The sequence below is a fragment of the Centropristis striata genome, chromosome 3, assembly GCF_030273125.1.
Source record: "Centropristis striata isolate RG_2023a ecotype Rhode Island chromosome 3, C.striata_1.0, whole genome shotgun sequence".
NCBI classification, from domain to species: Eukaryota; Metazoa; Chordata; class Actinopteri; order Perciformes; family Serranidae; genus Centropristis; species Centropristis striata.
The window spans coordinates 210,001-225,000 of record NC_081519.1 but is presented as its reverse complement, the minus strand read 5'-3'; the positions used below and the strand labels follow the sequence as shown (position 1 = coordinate 225,000).

Genomic DNA, 15,000 nt, shown 5'->3' with positions numbered 1-15,000 from the left:
CAGACACACACACACACAGAGACAGACACACACACACACAGTCACAGACACACACACAGAGACAGACACAGAGACACACACACACACACAGACACACACAGTCACACACACACACACACACACACACACACAGTCACACACACACACAGACACAGAGACACAGACACACACACACACACACACACACACACACACAGAGACAGACACAGTCACAGACACACAGACACACACACACACACACACAGTCACAGACACACACACACACACACACACACAGACACAGGTTCCTGTCTACTTTAACCTTTGACCCGCTGCCTCTGCCAGCCAATCACTGTAACTTTAACAGCGTTAACTCAGCCAGTGGGCGGGTCTTTGCTGGGACTTCCTGTCAGTCAACGCTTCTCTCTGCTGTTGTTGTTGTTGTTGTTGTTGTTTACAGTGCGGTTAGAACAGCTACAGGAGAAAAGCATAAAAGAAAACAACAGCCTGGGTGAGTCAGCTCTGGTCTGCTGGACGCTCCGTCTCTCTCTCCGCCGTTTGTCTCTCTGCTCTTCTTCATCCTCGCTATGATGCATGACAACTTCCTGCATGATGTCACATCACTTCCTGTTGCTCGCTGCTCTCCTCGCTCTGTTTATTCATCTGTCTCTGTCTGTCACAGTGGATTCTGGCTCTTCTTCTTCTGTTTCGGTCTTGTTTGTTGTAGCTGGTCACGGTTTGGTTTGGAGTCTGTTAGGATGTCAGCAGGACAGCAGCGTGAACAGAAATGACTGTAATAAACCAGTTGGTGATCCACCGCAGGGTTTTAAAAGGTAGTAAATGAAAAAATAAGGCCATTAAAAAGTAATAAACATTATCTGACGAGGTATTACATTTTCTAACCAGAGCCGCTAACTGCCAGCAGCAGCTCCGTTCAAACAGTAAAGTGTCATTTTTTTATACTTTCTGATTTGCTGATTGATATTTAACGCTCACTAATGATCCTTTAGATGCTGAAACAATCCTAGAGGAAACACTGGTTCTGTGCTTACAGTTGTAATAAGTTTCCTCTTTGAATCCTCCTTTACTCGTCACTTTACATTTAACTTTACACCTTTTATTGAACCTTTCTGTTTTTAACTTTTTTAAACCTTGGTCATTTTGTGCCCTCCGTTGAGAAGAATCACTGAGAGTGAGCTCTCACTACATAACAATAAAATAACATTTAGTCTTGGCTTAGGTTTAAATAGCAAATAATTGTGTATAGGTCAGTGCTGCTATTAAAGCAAAAAGCATCCAGGAACTACATTATTACACTTTAGAAAAGTAAAATAAATGACAGTTATCATTAAAAAGTAATAAGTGATAGTTACTTTATAACACTGCAGTTAAACAGTTTGCCTCTACAGGTGAAGATCAATGTCGTGTTGGTATTTAAAACAAAAAGAAGTGAAGGTATTAAAAGGTATTAAACTCAACTTGAATATTCAACTTGAATATTTCTGTATGTTCCCTGTAGTTCCTGAACTCGTTTAAACCTCAACAGACTAAAGACTCAGTCACAGGTGGAGGCACGTTGTAACGTTGCTTCAGTAATCATTTTCATCAAAAATCAGCTGTAAAAAAACATGAAACAGAAAATGTTTGGATTAGGGGTGGGAATAATTAATCGATGATCGATTAATGGTGGTTGAGAATTTAGTCGATCACGAGGATTCTTTTAATCGATCTGTGTATTTTAATTTATCTCTGACTGAGAATCACTGAACTGGAACACGCTGAGCGCTCAGTTCTGAGGCCGTACGTCAATCAGACAACGAGCTGAGAATGAAGTTACAATAACAGAAATAAAACACACAGAAATTCAAGAGAATTCATTGGAGCAAAACTATCTGACTGTATCAAACCCTGCTAGCATGAATTACTGAGTTTAATTTGATTTAAACACAAAACACATTTAAATATGAATATTACTGTGAAAACTAACCTCATGCCTCTTCAGGGCTAAAACATAAAACATTGAACTCTTTGATGTTTTCTTTACAGTTTAATCTCACTGAGTTAGTTTCACCATCCACAGGAAGTCTCTTTTCCTCCTTTCAAAATAAAGGCGTCCGTTATCAAAACAGGCTTTTGCATAGTACTGTATGTATATCTTTTATGTTGCACATGTATGCATGCAGCTATTAATTAATAAATTGATGGTCAACGTTCTAGATAATGGAGTTGGCAGGTTCCCTAGTTAAACTACTCAACACTTAATAGAAATGTAGTGAAAACTATGAGGGTATCTGTAATGCACATGATCACAATATAACTGGGAATAATCATAACGGTAATAATCTGATTTGACGCGTTAATGCGATAACAGTAAAAAAAACACCCTGAATTTACATAAATCAGTCAAATGAGTTAGATTTCTGTTCCGTCCTTCTACTAGATGAGGGATGTTCAGGTTTTTAATTTCTTTCGAGGCATAAAATATATTTCTTGGTTCTCCTGCTCACCAAGCCGACTGAACCACAGATATAAACACAGAACTAGATCCACATGTTGTTTTGTTTTTACACCTGCACAAATGTAAAAGAAAGACACCTGATTAACAGTTTACATGCAGAAGAAAGTGGAAAATTGGACAAATAGCTAGCTGGGTTTATCACAATCTGATTTTATCCAGTAAAGAATTTCATTTTATGCAGTTTAATGGACACTTTGAGTCATCTGGTAACTCCAGAAATCAGATAATAAGTTTATTAGTGTTCATTTCTTTCCAACCTTTGTTTTTGCCAGAACGGATGTGAAATAGTTCTTAAAAGTCTTATCATAATATTCAGTCATGGAAAAAATGATTAGACCACTTTTTTTCTTCAGTTTCTTGTTCATTTTAATAGCTGATAAGAGTTTAATTGAAGAACTGATATCTAGACATTTTCCATGGTTTTCTTGATAATTACCAAAATCATTATCAAGAAAACCATGGAAATGTCTAGATATCAGCTGAGAGGACCTAAGACTGAGCCCTGAGGAACACCTTCAACTGATCATTGATAATAAACAAAATCATTATCAATAAATCATTATTTATCCAAACAAATGTACCTTTAGTTGTACCAGGCATTAAAATGAACAAGAACTTAAAGAAAACAAGGGTGGTGTAATAATTTTTCCATGACTGTATAATTAACTTGTTGAAACCTGCAGCGAACCTTGTTATTAATTATATTATTTATAAGTTACTGTAATATCTTTTATTTGATGCCAGTAAACGTTCCCCAGTTCTTCTTCTAACATCGTCCTCCTGCTGGAGTTTGTAACCAACTTAACGGCTCATATTCTGATAAAAAGTAGAGACATTTCCCAGTTAATGGTTCAGAAAAACATTTTTTTCTGAGCAGTTCTGAGTCTTTCTCAGTCAAAGTGTCTCAAACCTGTAAAGCCACGACGCCAAAGCCACTTTATAGATTCAACCTGAGACCTTAGAGACAGGAGCTGCTGGGACACGCTGGAGTCTGAACTGGTCTGAACTGGTCTGAACTGGTCTGAACTGGTCTGAACTGGTCTGAACTGGAGTCTGAACTGGTCTGAACTGGGCTCTTTGGGGTTTTCTGGATAATCTGGGTTCTTTCCACGGTTGCCAACTGTCCACTGCTTTGTTTCTACTGGTTGTGGTGGAAAGATCTTCTGGTCACTGATTGGCTGAATGAAACACTGAGCGTCACCGTGAACTCTGAAGAACCTGCCGACTGTTGTCAACATGTTGCTGCTGCTGAAAGAAACAATGTGATCTGGTGACAGATGAGGACTTTGTCCCCGACGGAGCGCTAGACGAGGACAAACTGGGCCTGCAGAAGGAAGACGAGAGCCCCGAGGAAGACGAGGAGGAGGAAGATACAGACACAGATGATGGGGCTTTTGGTGGAGATGAAGATGTCCATGAGAGTCAGTTTGATTATCATCATTACAGAACATTTAATTCCATATGGCATTATACAATAGATTATATACTACACACTTAAAAAGAAGAAATATAACCCAGATAGATATAGTCATTAAATTAGGAGAAAATAAAATAATAATAATAATAATAATAATAATAATAGTGGAAAAAAAACAACCTATAAAAGGTATTGAAAATATTGATTTTGTTCACCTGATCGTGTTTCAGACTTATTATTGTTATTATTATTATTATTATTTTAAATTTTGACATAACTAGAGCCTTTAATTACTAACTTTATTTATTTATTAGATTTTTTTATCTTTTATTCAATATTTTCACATATTTTTCATTCTCATTTTTCAACTTATAAACCAGGGCAACTAGGGCTGCACCGACTGCAATTTTCTGGCCGATCACCGAATTTTAAAAAGTCTGACCTGCCGATACCGATTTTTTTATAACTCACAGCTGAACCTTCAATGTTTGAATCTTATTTTATTGAAAAAATAATAACACAGCAGTATTTTTCTTTAACAAATAAAGGAAATCACAATGTCTGAGGTAGTTAATAAAATATTGAACTTAAAATAAATAGCAACAATTTACAGGACAAACTAACAAAAAAAACTGCAACCATAAATAAAGTGGTTTTTGTTCTGTACAACATACAGACAACTATGGAGGGCATCGATTTTAGAATATTCGAATTCATTAAATCATAAAAAATCGAATAGTTCATCATATTTGGAAGGAAAAAAAGTTGTATTACTGGAGCCTTCCACACGGGGCAGCGTAGCATCTGATGATACAGTGTGGTGACTAGATGCCAAACTGTAGAAGAAGAAACAAACTGTAGAAGAAGAAACAAACTGTAGAAGAAGAAACAAACCGGGGAGAGGGTTTTCCAGGGCAGTCTATGGGCGGGACAAACAGAGGTCGCTAAGTGAACATCTGCAGCAGCAGCAGCACATACACACTGTACTGCTACAGAGCTAACTGTTAGCCTGTTAGCACATACACACTGTACTGCTACAGAGCTAACTGTTAGCCTGTTAGCACATACACACTGTAGTGCTACAGAGCTAACTGTTAGCCTGTTAGCACATACACACTGTACTGCTACAGAGCTAACTGTTAGCCTGTTAGCACATACACACTGTACTGCTACAGAGCTAACTGTTAGCCTGTTAGCACATACACACTGTACTGCTACAGAGCTAACTGTTAGCCTGTTAGCACATACACACTGTAGTGCTACAGAGCTAACTGTTAGCCTGTTAGCACATACACACTGTACTGCTACAGAGCTAACTGTTAGCCTGTTAGCACATACACACTATACTGCTACAGAGCTAACTGTTAGCCTGTTAGCACATACACACTGTACTGCTACAGAGCTAACTGTTAGCCTGTTAGCACATACACACTGTACTGCTACAGAGCTAACTGTTAGCCTGTTAGCACATACACACTGTACTGCTACAGAGCTAACTGTTAGCCTGTTAGCACATACACACTGTACTGCTACAGAGCTAACTGTTAGCCTGTTAGCACATACACACTGTACTGCTACAGAGCTAACTGTTAGCCTGTTAGCACATACACACTGTACTGCTACAGAGCTAACTGTTAGCCTGTTAGCACATACACACTGTACTGCTACAGAGCTAACTGTTAGCCTGTTAGCACATACACACTGTACTGCTACAGAGCTAACTGTTAGCCTGTTAGCACATACACACTGTACTGCTACAGAGCTAACTGTTAGCCTGTTAGCACATACACACTGTACTGCTACAGAGCTAACTGTTAGCCTGTTAGCACATACACACTGTACTGCTACAGAGCTAACTGTTAGCCTGTTAGCACATACACACTGTACTGCTACAGAGCTAACTGTGTAGCCTGTTAGCACATACACACTGTACTGCTACAGAGCTAACTGTTAGCCTGTTAGCACATACACACTGTACTGCTACAGAGCTAACTGTAGCTAACTGCCGCTAACAACTATCGGTGCAACTATCGGTGCACCCCTAAGGGCAACATATTTTTCTGGCCTTGTTTAAAGTTCACTCTTTAAATATACTGTTATTTTTTTAATAAGTGGGTTAATTGGAGTTTATATACAGGTATTACAATAAAAACCAGTAAGTTGCAGTACAGAACATTCACAGTAATCATGATCATCTTAATATCATTTTTATTAAAACAAGACGAAGCACTAAGAACTTTTACAAGGTCCAAAATAAAAAGAGTCAGAAAATGCTAAATATACTGTTATTGAATATTGGTTATTTATTAGTTGTAGTTTAATGTGCATTATGCAGCCAATATAATACGACAGTTTATTCTTTATGTCCTGCACATGTGGAAAAAGCTCAATCATAGTTTGAAGTAGGAGAACTCTAAAATATCTTTCTTACAGAATAACAGCTATAAGGCATTAAAAACAGGTTTAAATTAATTTATTTTACAGAAAATGAGAGAGAAATTAAATCAACATATAACAACAATAACAATAGTGGCTCCACATGATATACTTTTATTTTTACAACCTATCTGGTCCTCTCCTCTCTGATCTGTGTAAACAGCCTCAGTTCAGTCAAACTTTCACTGAGTTTTTGTCCCGTTAATGTTCAACCAAATCAATATATATATATATATATATATATATATATATATATATAAAAGCTTTGATAGTTTTTTTCTTCCTGACAAGTGTTTGCCTATATTCCTTCAAGTACTGTCAGAACTGATTAATTTCTGTTTTAACAGTTTCTGACTGATGAGTGATTTAATTGTGGCATATTTCAGAAAGAACATTTATAAAACTACTTGATTTCTCTAGTTTTTGAGTCAGTTTTGTGGGTGATGAAGGTTTCCGGAGGTCTAAAACTAGTTCTGTCTGCTGTTGTTGAGTCCTGATTTGTTTTTTGGATTTCACTTTTTGTTTTGGTGACGTTTTGAGTTTCTGATGCAGAATAACGAGATGAAGTGGAGATTAGACTGTAGCTGTTTTTGTTTGTAGTCGAACTGGAAAGTTGTTGAAAAGCAGATATTATTATTATTATTTCCTGTCTGTTAGTGTTTTCTAGCTGTCAGTGTTGAGTTTCCTGCCGTGTCTGCTTCAGCTCTGTTTGTTTCTGAGCGTCTGTCTGTCTGGTTCTGATCTCTAACTCATTATATTATCTCTAGTTCTGGTCTGTAACTCATTATATTATCTCTAGTTCTGATCTCTAACTCATCATATTATCTCTCATCTCTACCTGCTTGTTCCTGTCCGTCATGATTTCTGTTCTCGGCTCCTGTTTTTATACCCTGTCGGGTATTTAGAGGAACAAAGTGTTGATCCAGTAAAAAGGTTTTTGATTCTGCTGACCGATTCCAGAAGGTACAAAATGACAATAACAATTCACAGCTGGCTATATATATATATATATATATATGGATGCATCACAATGTGGAGACCAAATACTGCACATTTCTCTCATGATAGAAGGAAATTAATTAATTCACCATGATCAATCATTCCCTGGTTTTATGTTGTAACCCATCAAAGTATGCTGATCATTTTAGTATTTAATATTTTATTGAAAATAATGATAAACAAAACCTCCATCTATCAGGATGCTTTGTTTCCCTTTTGGACTAATGAAATAAATGAGACGTGGCATCGATGAGCAGAATCAATCAAATCTGAATAAAAGATCAATAAAAGATCAATAACAGCTGCCAGCTGATCTCTGAGTAACTCAGAATCTGTTTCTGTCAGACAACTGTCACGTTAACAACAGCGGAGGAGACTCGACTAGAATCCAACAGTTGATAGAGTGTCCGCGTGAGTACACACACACACACACACACACACACACACACACACACACACACATTCTTGTACTTCTATCTTTGTGAGGACCCTCATTGTAACAGTGAATTCCCTATCAAGGTTATAATAGTTTTGGATTTTTCATTAGTTTTAGTTTTAGTTTTGTTGTGAATTTTTGTTTTCAAATTCAGGTAGTTTTAATGAGTTTTTAGAGTGAGTTTGCTAATTTTAGATTTTTTTTTTTTAATGCTTTAGTTTAGTTTAGTTTTTATTAGTTGTAGTGTTTTGTAATGGGGTATTTGTTGGGTGGGAGATTAAAAGAGGTCACAGTAAATTTTTCCTTTATTTCCTTTGTCTGATCCATCTTCATTATGTATGAAAAAAGTTGATAAAGAGAAAACGAAGGACATTTTCACTATAATTTAGTTAGTTTTATAACCACACAATACAGTTTCAGTTAATTATCATTATCATGTAACCTTTAACCCTTAAAACAAAGTCTGGAATCTCAAAAGAGCCCGAAAAGAACTGGTGGAAATGTCCTCACTTTGCAAAAATGTCCTCACTCTGTTGGTTAAAAACGTGTTCTGGTCCTCACTATGTAGGAAGTACAAGAACACACACACACACACACACACACAGAAACCATCCTATGGAAGTACAGATGCTCTTCACTTTGAAAACAGATCATAATATAAGCATGATGTAAATGGACCATCTTGACGTTTTGCAGAACTATTTTCTTGACAAATCTGATGTTTTAAACAAGATTTCAAGTTTTTCTTCCATTTTAATAATAAACTTTTTGTAACATTTTTGTACAATGTTAAAGTCTGGAGCTGACAGATAACAGACACATTTTTAAACTATTTTTATCTCCTCTTCCTCACGTTTTAAATGTCCATGCAGAAAGTTTTGGGTTTTATTTGTGCAATTTTTTTTTTGTGGTGCTCAAAGCATCGATGCATTTGAGAATCTGGAGAGCTTCTTCTTCTTCTTTCTCTCTCCAGAAACTGATATTCAGAATAATCTGCAGACACAAACCATGGAATCTCTCCAAATTGGGAGTTTTTTCAGTTGTGGATCATGTTGAAGCACCAGGAGAGACGCTGATTCTGGATTGTTTCTTGGATTTATTGTGTGTATATGTGTCTGAGCTGGTAGTTGGAGGTTTATCGGTTCTCTGGTAGTTTTAGTGTGTTTTGTGGTTCTAAAGGAACCTCTGCAGCTCTCAGAAATCACTCACTCACTTATTTTCTCCTTCAGCAGATCTTCATCTCTTGTTCCTGCTGCTTCCTTTATAACTCTCAGCAGGATTATCTCACTGACTCCAGGTTTCTCTCTCTCCGTTCTCTTTTCTTTTCTTTTCTTTTGGTTGCCGGGTAGAGAATCTGTTGAGCAGCTAAACATTTTAAATAGCTGAAGCGGTTTCTAATGTGTGGAAACGTTTCTTGACCATCTTTATATCTGAAACCAGCCGAACATCTCCTGATGCTAAACTTTCTCTCTTCTCTCTGTTTGCAGTGGAGCTGCTAGAAATCCTCCGTTAGTTCCTCTCGGGGATGAATCAAGTCCTTTTGACATTATATATTATTATTAAAGGCTGTGATGTGTGTTGACATGAGTCCAGCTGTTACCGTGGTGACGGTTAAACTAAACACAGTGATAAACTGTAAAACAAAGCAGAATTCTCCTCTTGGGACGAGGAAACATAATGTTAAAGAACATTTTAGGATTTGATGGATCAGGAGGATTTCCTTCATGTGGATCAGTGGAGTTCTGTTGATTATGAAGTGTATTGAGGGAAATATGTGTACGTTATAGTTTCAGATGGGAAGACCTCCAGACTTGATTTAACTGGTTTAATATTGTTGAAAAGTTCAAACAGGTTTATATTAACTCATTTCATTGACTTTATTTGAACATGTTGTAGGTTTTACAGGTCTTGACTTATTTTGGCCATTTAAAAAGGAAAAGCTTTAACATGAATCAAAGTGTAATTGTGCAGATATTTATATGTGATGGTGGCTCGTTTATTTCTGTCTGTATTTAACATGTTTCAGTCATTAGTTTGATCTGAGAATAATTGATTCTGTGGACAGCTGATCTACACCTGCAGCTGTAAAGCTGGTAGTTTTATTAAAGCCTCTCAGATCATTGGTCCCAAACGGAGCAGAAGCTCGTTTATTTAATCAGCTTCAGCAGCTGAAGAGAGATTCTACATGAAACATTCGTCCTACCGAGCTGCTGATCAGCTCAGAACATCCTGATGTAACATTAGTGACTCTATCATTTCTGCCTGGTGGACTTTTTTTAAAGTTCGGGACAGATTTGATTTTATTCAAGTTAAAGTTCTGTGTTTTATTTGTGATTTTTAAAACGTATTTAAACTGGTTTTATTGAGGGATTCTTGTGTTTTTATTTTTTCTGCCTGCAGCCGTCAAACAGCTGAAGGAGACTGTCAGTTCTTCAATCCACAAACTGGCCAACTTCGATGGTGAGAACTCCGTTTCAACTATTAATTATTAATCAATAAGTTTGTTCTGATGTTTGAGTCTGTCCACCGGTCACCATGATGCATTATTTAGGACGAGATATTTTCCCAGAAACTATCCTGATAAACGATGGCATCATTGAATCGATGTTTTTTTTGTTTCGTTTTAAAATGATATTAGAGCAGAATAACTACATCCTTTTCCACAGAAATAAATCTCAAAAATATTTTACATTGGAATTGAAATGTGGAAAAGAAATATTAAAATATCCTCGATAAATAAAACATAAATAAATAAACTACAACCAAAACAAATCAAATCTACTTTAAGGCTGTTAACGAAACATTGCACTTAGATAAACATTAAGTATTATATTATTTTATTATCAAAATAACATACAAACAGCTGGAATGGCTGCTTGGGAAATATAGTTTTTTTGGGCAATCAAACATTTACAGATTTACTTTAAACACAAAAAACCCAAAAAAGTCAATATATTGAGTGCAGAAAACAACTATTGTGTCCATTCTTTTATACTGAACGATAAGTCGATATAATAATTATTGTGACGCACTAGAAATCAGAGAGGAAGCAAACTTGATCATTTTCTAAATAAACAGTGAACGTGTCTGTCTGTGAAGTTTTAGATTTGTAGCTTAAATTGAACCAAAGTTGAAGCTTTTATTTTGTATCTGTTTGTAGAAGTGATGGACGCTCACCTGCAGAACAACCAGACGGAGGAAGACGACATCCCCAAAGGTACACACACACACACACACACACACACACACACACACACACACACACACACACACACACACACACACACACACACACTCTCTCACACACTCACGCACACACACGCACACACGCACACACGCACACACACGCACACACACCCACACGCACACGCGCACACACACACACACGCACACACACACACACACACACACACACTCACGCACACACGCACACACACGCACACGCGCACACACACGCACACACACCCACACGCACACACTCACGCACACACACACGCACACGCGCACACACACACACACACACCCACACACACGCACACACGCACACTCACACACACACAGACACGCACACAGACAAAAATATAAAAAAAACAGCGTAAAAAACAACAACAACATCAACTATACTGTCGTTTATCGTCATAGTTTCTGTGTTCTAGTGACTCATTATTACATTACATGTCATTAGGGTTATGTCACCCATTACATTACATGTCATTAGGGTTATGTCACCCATTACATTACATGTCATTAGGGTTATGTCACCCATTACATTACATGTCATTAGGGTTATGTCACCCATTACATTACATGTCATTAGGGTTATGTCACCCATTACATTACATGTCATTAGGGTTATGTCACCCATTACATTACATGTCATTAGGGTTATGTCACCCATTACATTACATGTCATTAGGGTTATGTCACCCATTACATTACATGTCATTAGGGTTATGTCACCCATTACATTACATGTCATTAGGGTTATGTCACCCATTACATTACATGTCATTAGGGTTATGTCACCCATTACATTACATGTCATTAGGGTTATGTCACCCAATAGTAAACATGATTCAGTGAACAAAACCTGCTGACAAGGAAACATCCCATACACTGACCCCTGACCTTTGACCTCTGCCTCTGCTGTTGTGAGAGCTCTAATTCTCTGTGGACACACACACACACACACACACACACACACACACAATGCTCAGGCTCACCAGCAGCCGTGTGTGTGTGTGTGTGTGTGTGAGCTTTAACACGCAGCACATTGTTTTCCAGACTCACAAACATTCCCTCTGAACCATCAAACCACCGACACACTGTGATGCTGCAGAGCCTCACACACACACACACACACACACACTGCAGAGAGAGGTACACACACAGAAAGTTACACAACCCTTGTAGTTCAGTCACATTTTCACAGATATTAGTAGATATAAATGAACAAAACGTGATATAAAATGACACAATGGTGCTTTCTTTGTCTGTGTGTGTGTGTGTGTGTGTGTGTGTGTGTGTGTGTGTGTGTGTCTGTGTGTGTGTGTGTGTGTGTGTGTGTGTGTGTGTGTGTGTGTGACTCTGTGTGTGTGTGTGTGTGTGTGTGTGTGTGTGTGTGTGTGTGTGTGTGTCCTCAGGGAACCAGATGGATGCCAAAGAGTCCGACATGTCCGACACTCTGAGTCCGAGTAAAGACCGCAGCAGTGACGACACGTCAGGTAGACAGACCATACCTTATTATTTAAGTTATTATTTAATATGTGATTCTGTCTCTCTCTGCTTTTATCTCTTCATATTTTATCTTTTATCAGTTTGGACCTGTTCTAGTGAAGTTCTCTGTATCTGTCCCATGTAAAGCATTTAGACTGTTATGAATTTATTATAGTATTTAACCTTCTAAGAACTAAACATTGGAGAACATTTCAATTTGCTTTCTAATATTAATTCATATATTATTCTTGTAAGACCTAAAATGCTGCAATGTGTCTGTTTACTCTTGTTCTTCCCTTTTAAAATATCTCCCAACCAAAGAACTGCTGCTATAACATTATATTATTATACATATATATATATATATATAAAACCTTAAATCCAGATCATCACTACCAAATATTTATTCATCTTTAGAATTGTAACTATTTAAATTCCAGTTTAATTGTTTGTTGACGTAATGCCACTGTTGGTTAGAAAAACAACACAACATTTGAATTATTTCTGTATAATCTGGGATGATTAGCAACAATGTTGATGCAATTTTATATATTTCTGTTGTAGTTTCAGATTAATTTAATAAACATACTCCCTTTTTGTTACCTTAGCTGGAAAAAGGTTTATTAAAATACAAATACTAAATATTCATATTATTTTTCCACTTTCACTGTTACATTTTTTCAACCATCACCTGTCCAGACCAATTATTTTATATATTAAATTAAGTGTTTTTTTGGTGTGTGTGTGTGTGTGTGTGTGTGTTTTTCAGGACAACAACAAAAAAACACAAAAATACATATATTATGTATATAAGGTGTATAGAATATATGTACAGTCATGGAAATAATTATTAGACCCTTTTTCTTAAATGTCTTGTTCATTTTAATGCCTGGATGATAATAATCAAAATCATTATGAAGAAAATCATGAAGAAAATGTCTAGTTATCAGCTCTTAACTTAAACTCTTATCAGCTATTCTGTTGTTATTATTATATTTGTCCAAACAAATGAACCTTTAGTTGAACCAGACATTAAATGAACCAGATATTAGACAGGTCCAATACTTTATCCATGACTCTATATATCTTATTTATATTCTTTATTCTGTTTTTATATCTGTGTCTTTATCTTTGACGACTAATTTTCCCAACTTCAGGATGAATAATGTCTTATCTTATCTAATTTGATCTTATTGAAGTTTTTCATTACAAATACATGATAAATTAATATTTCTGTGTGTGTTTCAGACGGCAACATGGACGAGCAGGACGAACCACAGAACAGAGTCGCTCTGCTCAAAGGTAAACATGGCTCCTCCTCTCCTCCTCCTCCTCCTCCTCCTCCTCCTCTCTGTAGTTCTCCTCCTCCTCCTCTCCTCTAACAGGAGTCAGTAGTTCAGCCCAGTGTCCAGTAGGGGGAGCTGTTCAGTCCTGTTGGTGACTGCAGGTCCTTTAGACCAGTAGTTCTCAACCTTTTTGAGTCGCGACCCCCAATTTAACATGTATGTTGTCTCACTGAACACAATCTCACAGCACAGATCATACAAACTCAGTTGATATGACGTATTTTGGACAAATAATGAAGCAGACAACTAAAAACAGTCAGCTTCAATCCAGAGACTCCTTGTAAAGTAATAACTTGCTACTTTGGCATTTGTCAGAAAAGACAGAAAATTACCCAAAAAATAATCAAATTGACCACAAAATGACAGAAAATTATCAAAAAAAAGACACAAATTGAGCAAAAAAGACACAAAATGACCAAAAAAAGACACAAAATTACAAAAAAAAGACACAAAATTACACAAAAAAGACAAAAAAAGGCCAAAAAATACAAAAAAAGGACCAAAAAAGTAAACAAAATTAAAAAAAGACACAAAATGACCAAAAAAGGCACAAATTGACCACAAGATGATAAAAAAAAAGACACAAAATGACAAAAAAAAGACACAAAATGATAAAAAAAAAAAGACACAAAATTACCCAAAAGACTAAAACACATTAACACATGAACACTTTAACACAGAGCTGACTTCCAAAATGATTTGGCGACCCCCAGAAATCATCTCACGACCCCAACTGGGGTCCCGACCCCAAGGTTGAGAACAGCTGCTGTAGAAGAAGAAGATTACTTTATTAATCCCACAATGGGGAAATTCAACCTCTGCATTTAACCCTTTATCCTTTTTTACACACAAGTGAAGACACCATGCAGGGAGCAGTGGGCAGCACATTACTGCCCCGGGGAGCTGCAGGGGGGTTAGTGCCTTGCTCAAGGGCACTTCAGCCCTAGACCTGCCAGTACCGGGATTCGAACCGGCGACTCTCCAGTTGCAAGCCCGATTCCTAACCTGTAGGCCATTGTACATCTGACCTTATTGATATCAAACACTGATTGATTTTAGAATATTTTAACCCTTTGCCATCATTTTTATGGACCTGGCTGCAATCACAGCTGTTTGAATGATTATTGTTTCTGTTCTGAGTTTGTCATGTCTC

The 15,000-nt window shown here is 37.0% G+C and overlaps 1 protein-coding gene across 6 annotated transcripts in view; it reads left to right on the top strand.

Moving 5' to 3' along the window:
• Nucleotides 1-15,000, top strand: part of slmapa (sarcolemma associated protein a) — a 91,206-nt gene that overhangs the window by 56,681 nt on the left and 19,525 nt on the right. For 3 of the 6 annotated variants that reach the window (XM_059329482.1, XM_059329481.1, XM_059329483.1), the window contains 7 exons: nucleotides 440-490; nucleotides 3,775-3,918; nucleotides 7,695-7,760; nucleotides 10,186-10,245; nucleotides 10,946-11,002; nucleotides 12,429-12,509; nucleotides 13,750-13,803. In XM_059329482.1, the coding sequence (XP_059185465.1) occupies nucleotides 440-490; nucleotides 3,775-3,918; nucleotides 7,695-7,760; nucleotides 10,186-10,245; nucleotides 10,946-11,002; nucleotides 12,429-12,509; nucleotides 13,750-13,803 (513 nt within the window). The remainder of the gene's footprint in view (nucleotides 1-439; nucleotides 491-3,774; nucleotides 3,919-7,694; nucleotides 7,761-10,185; nucleotides 10,246-10,945; nucleotides 11,003-12,428; nucleotides 12,510-13,749; nucleotides 13,804-15,000) is intronic. The other 3 variants (XM_059329485.1, XM_059329484.1, XM_059329486.1) reach the window with 3 other exon arrangements.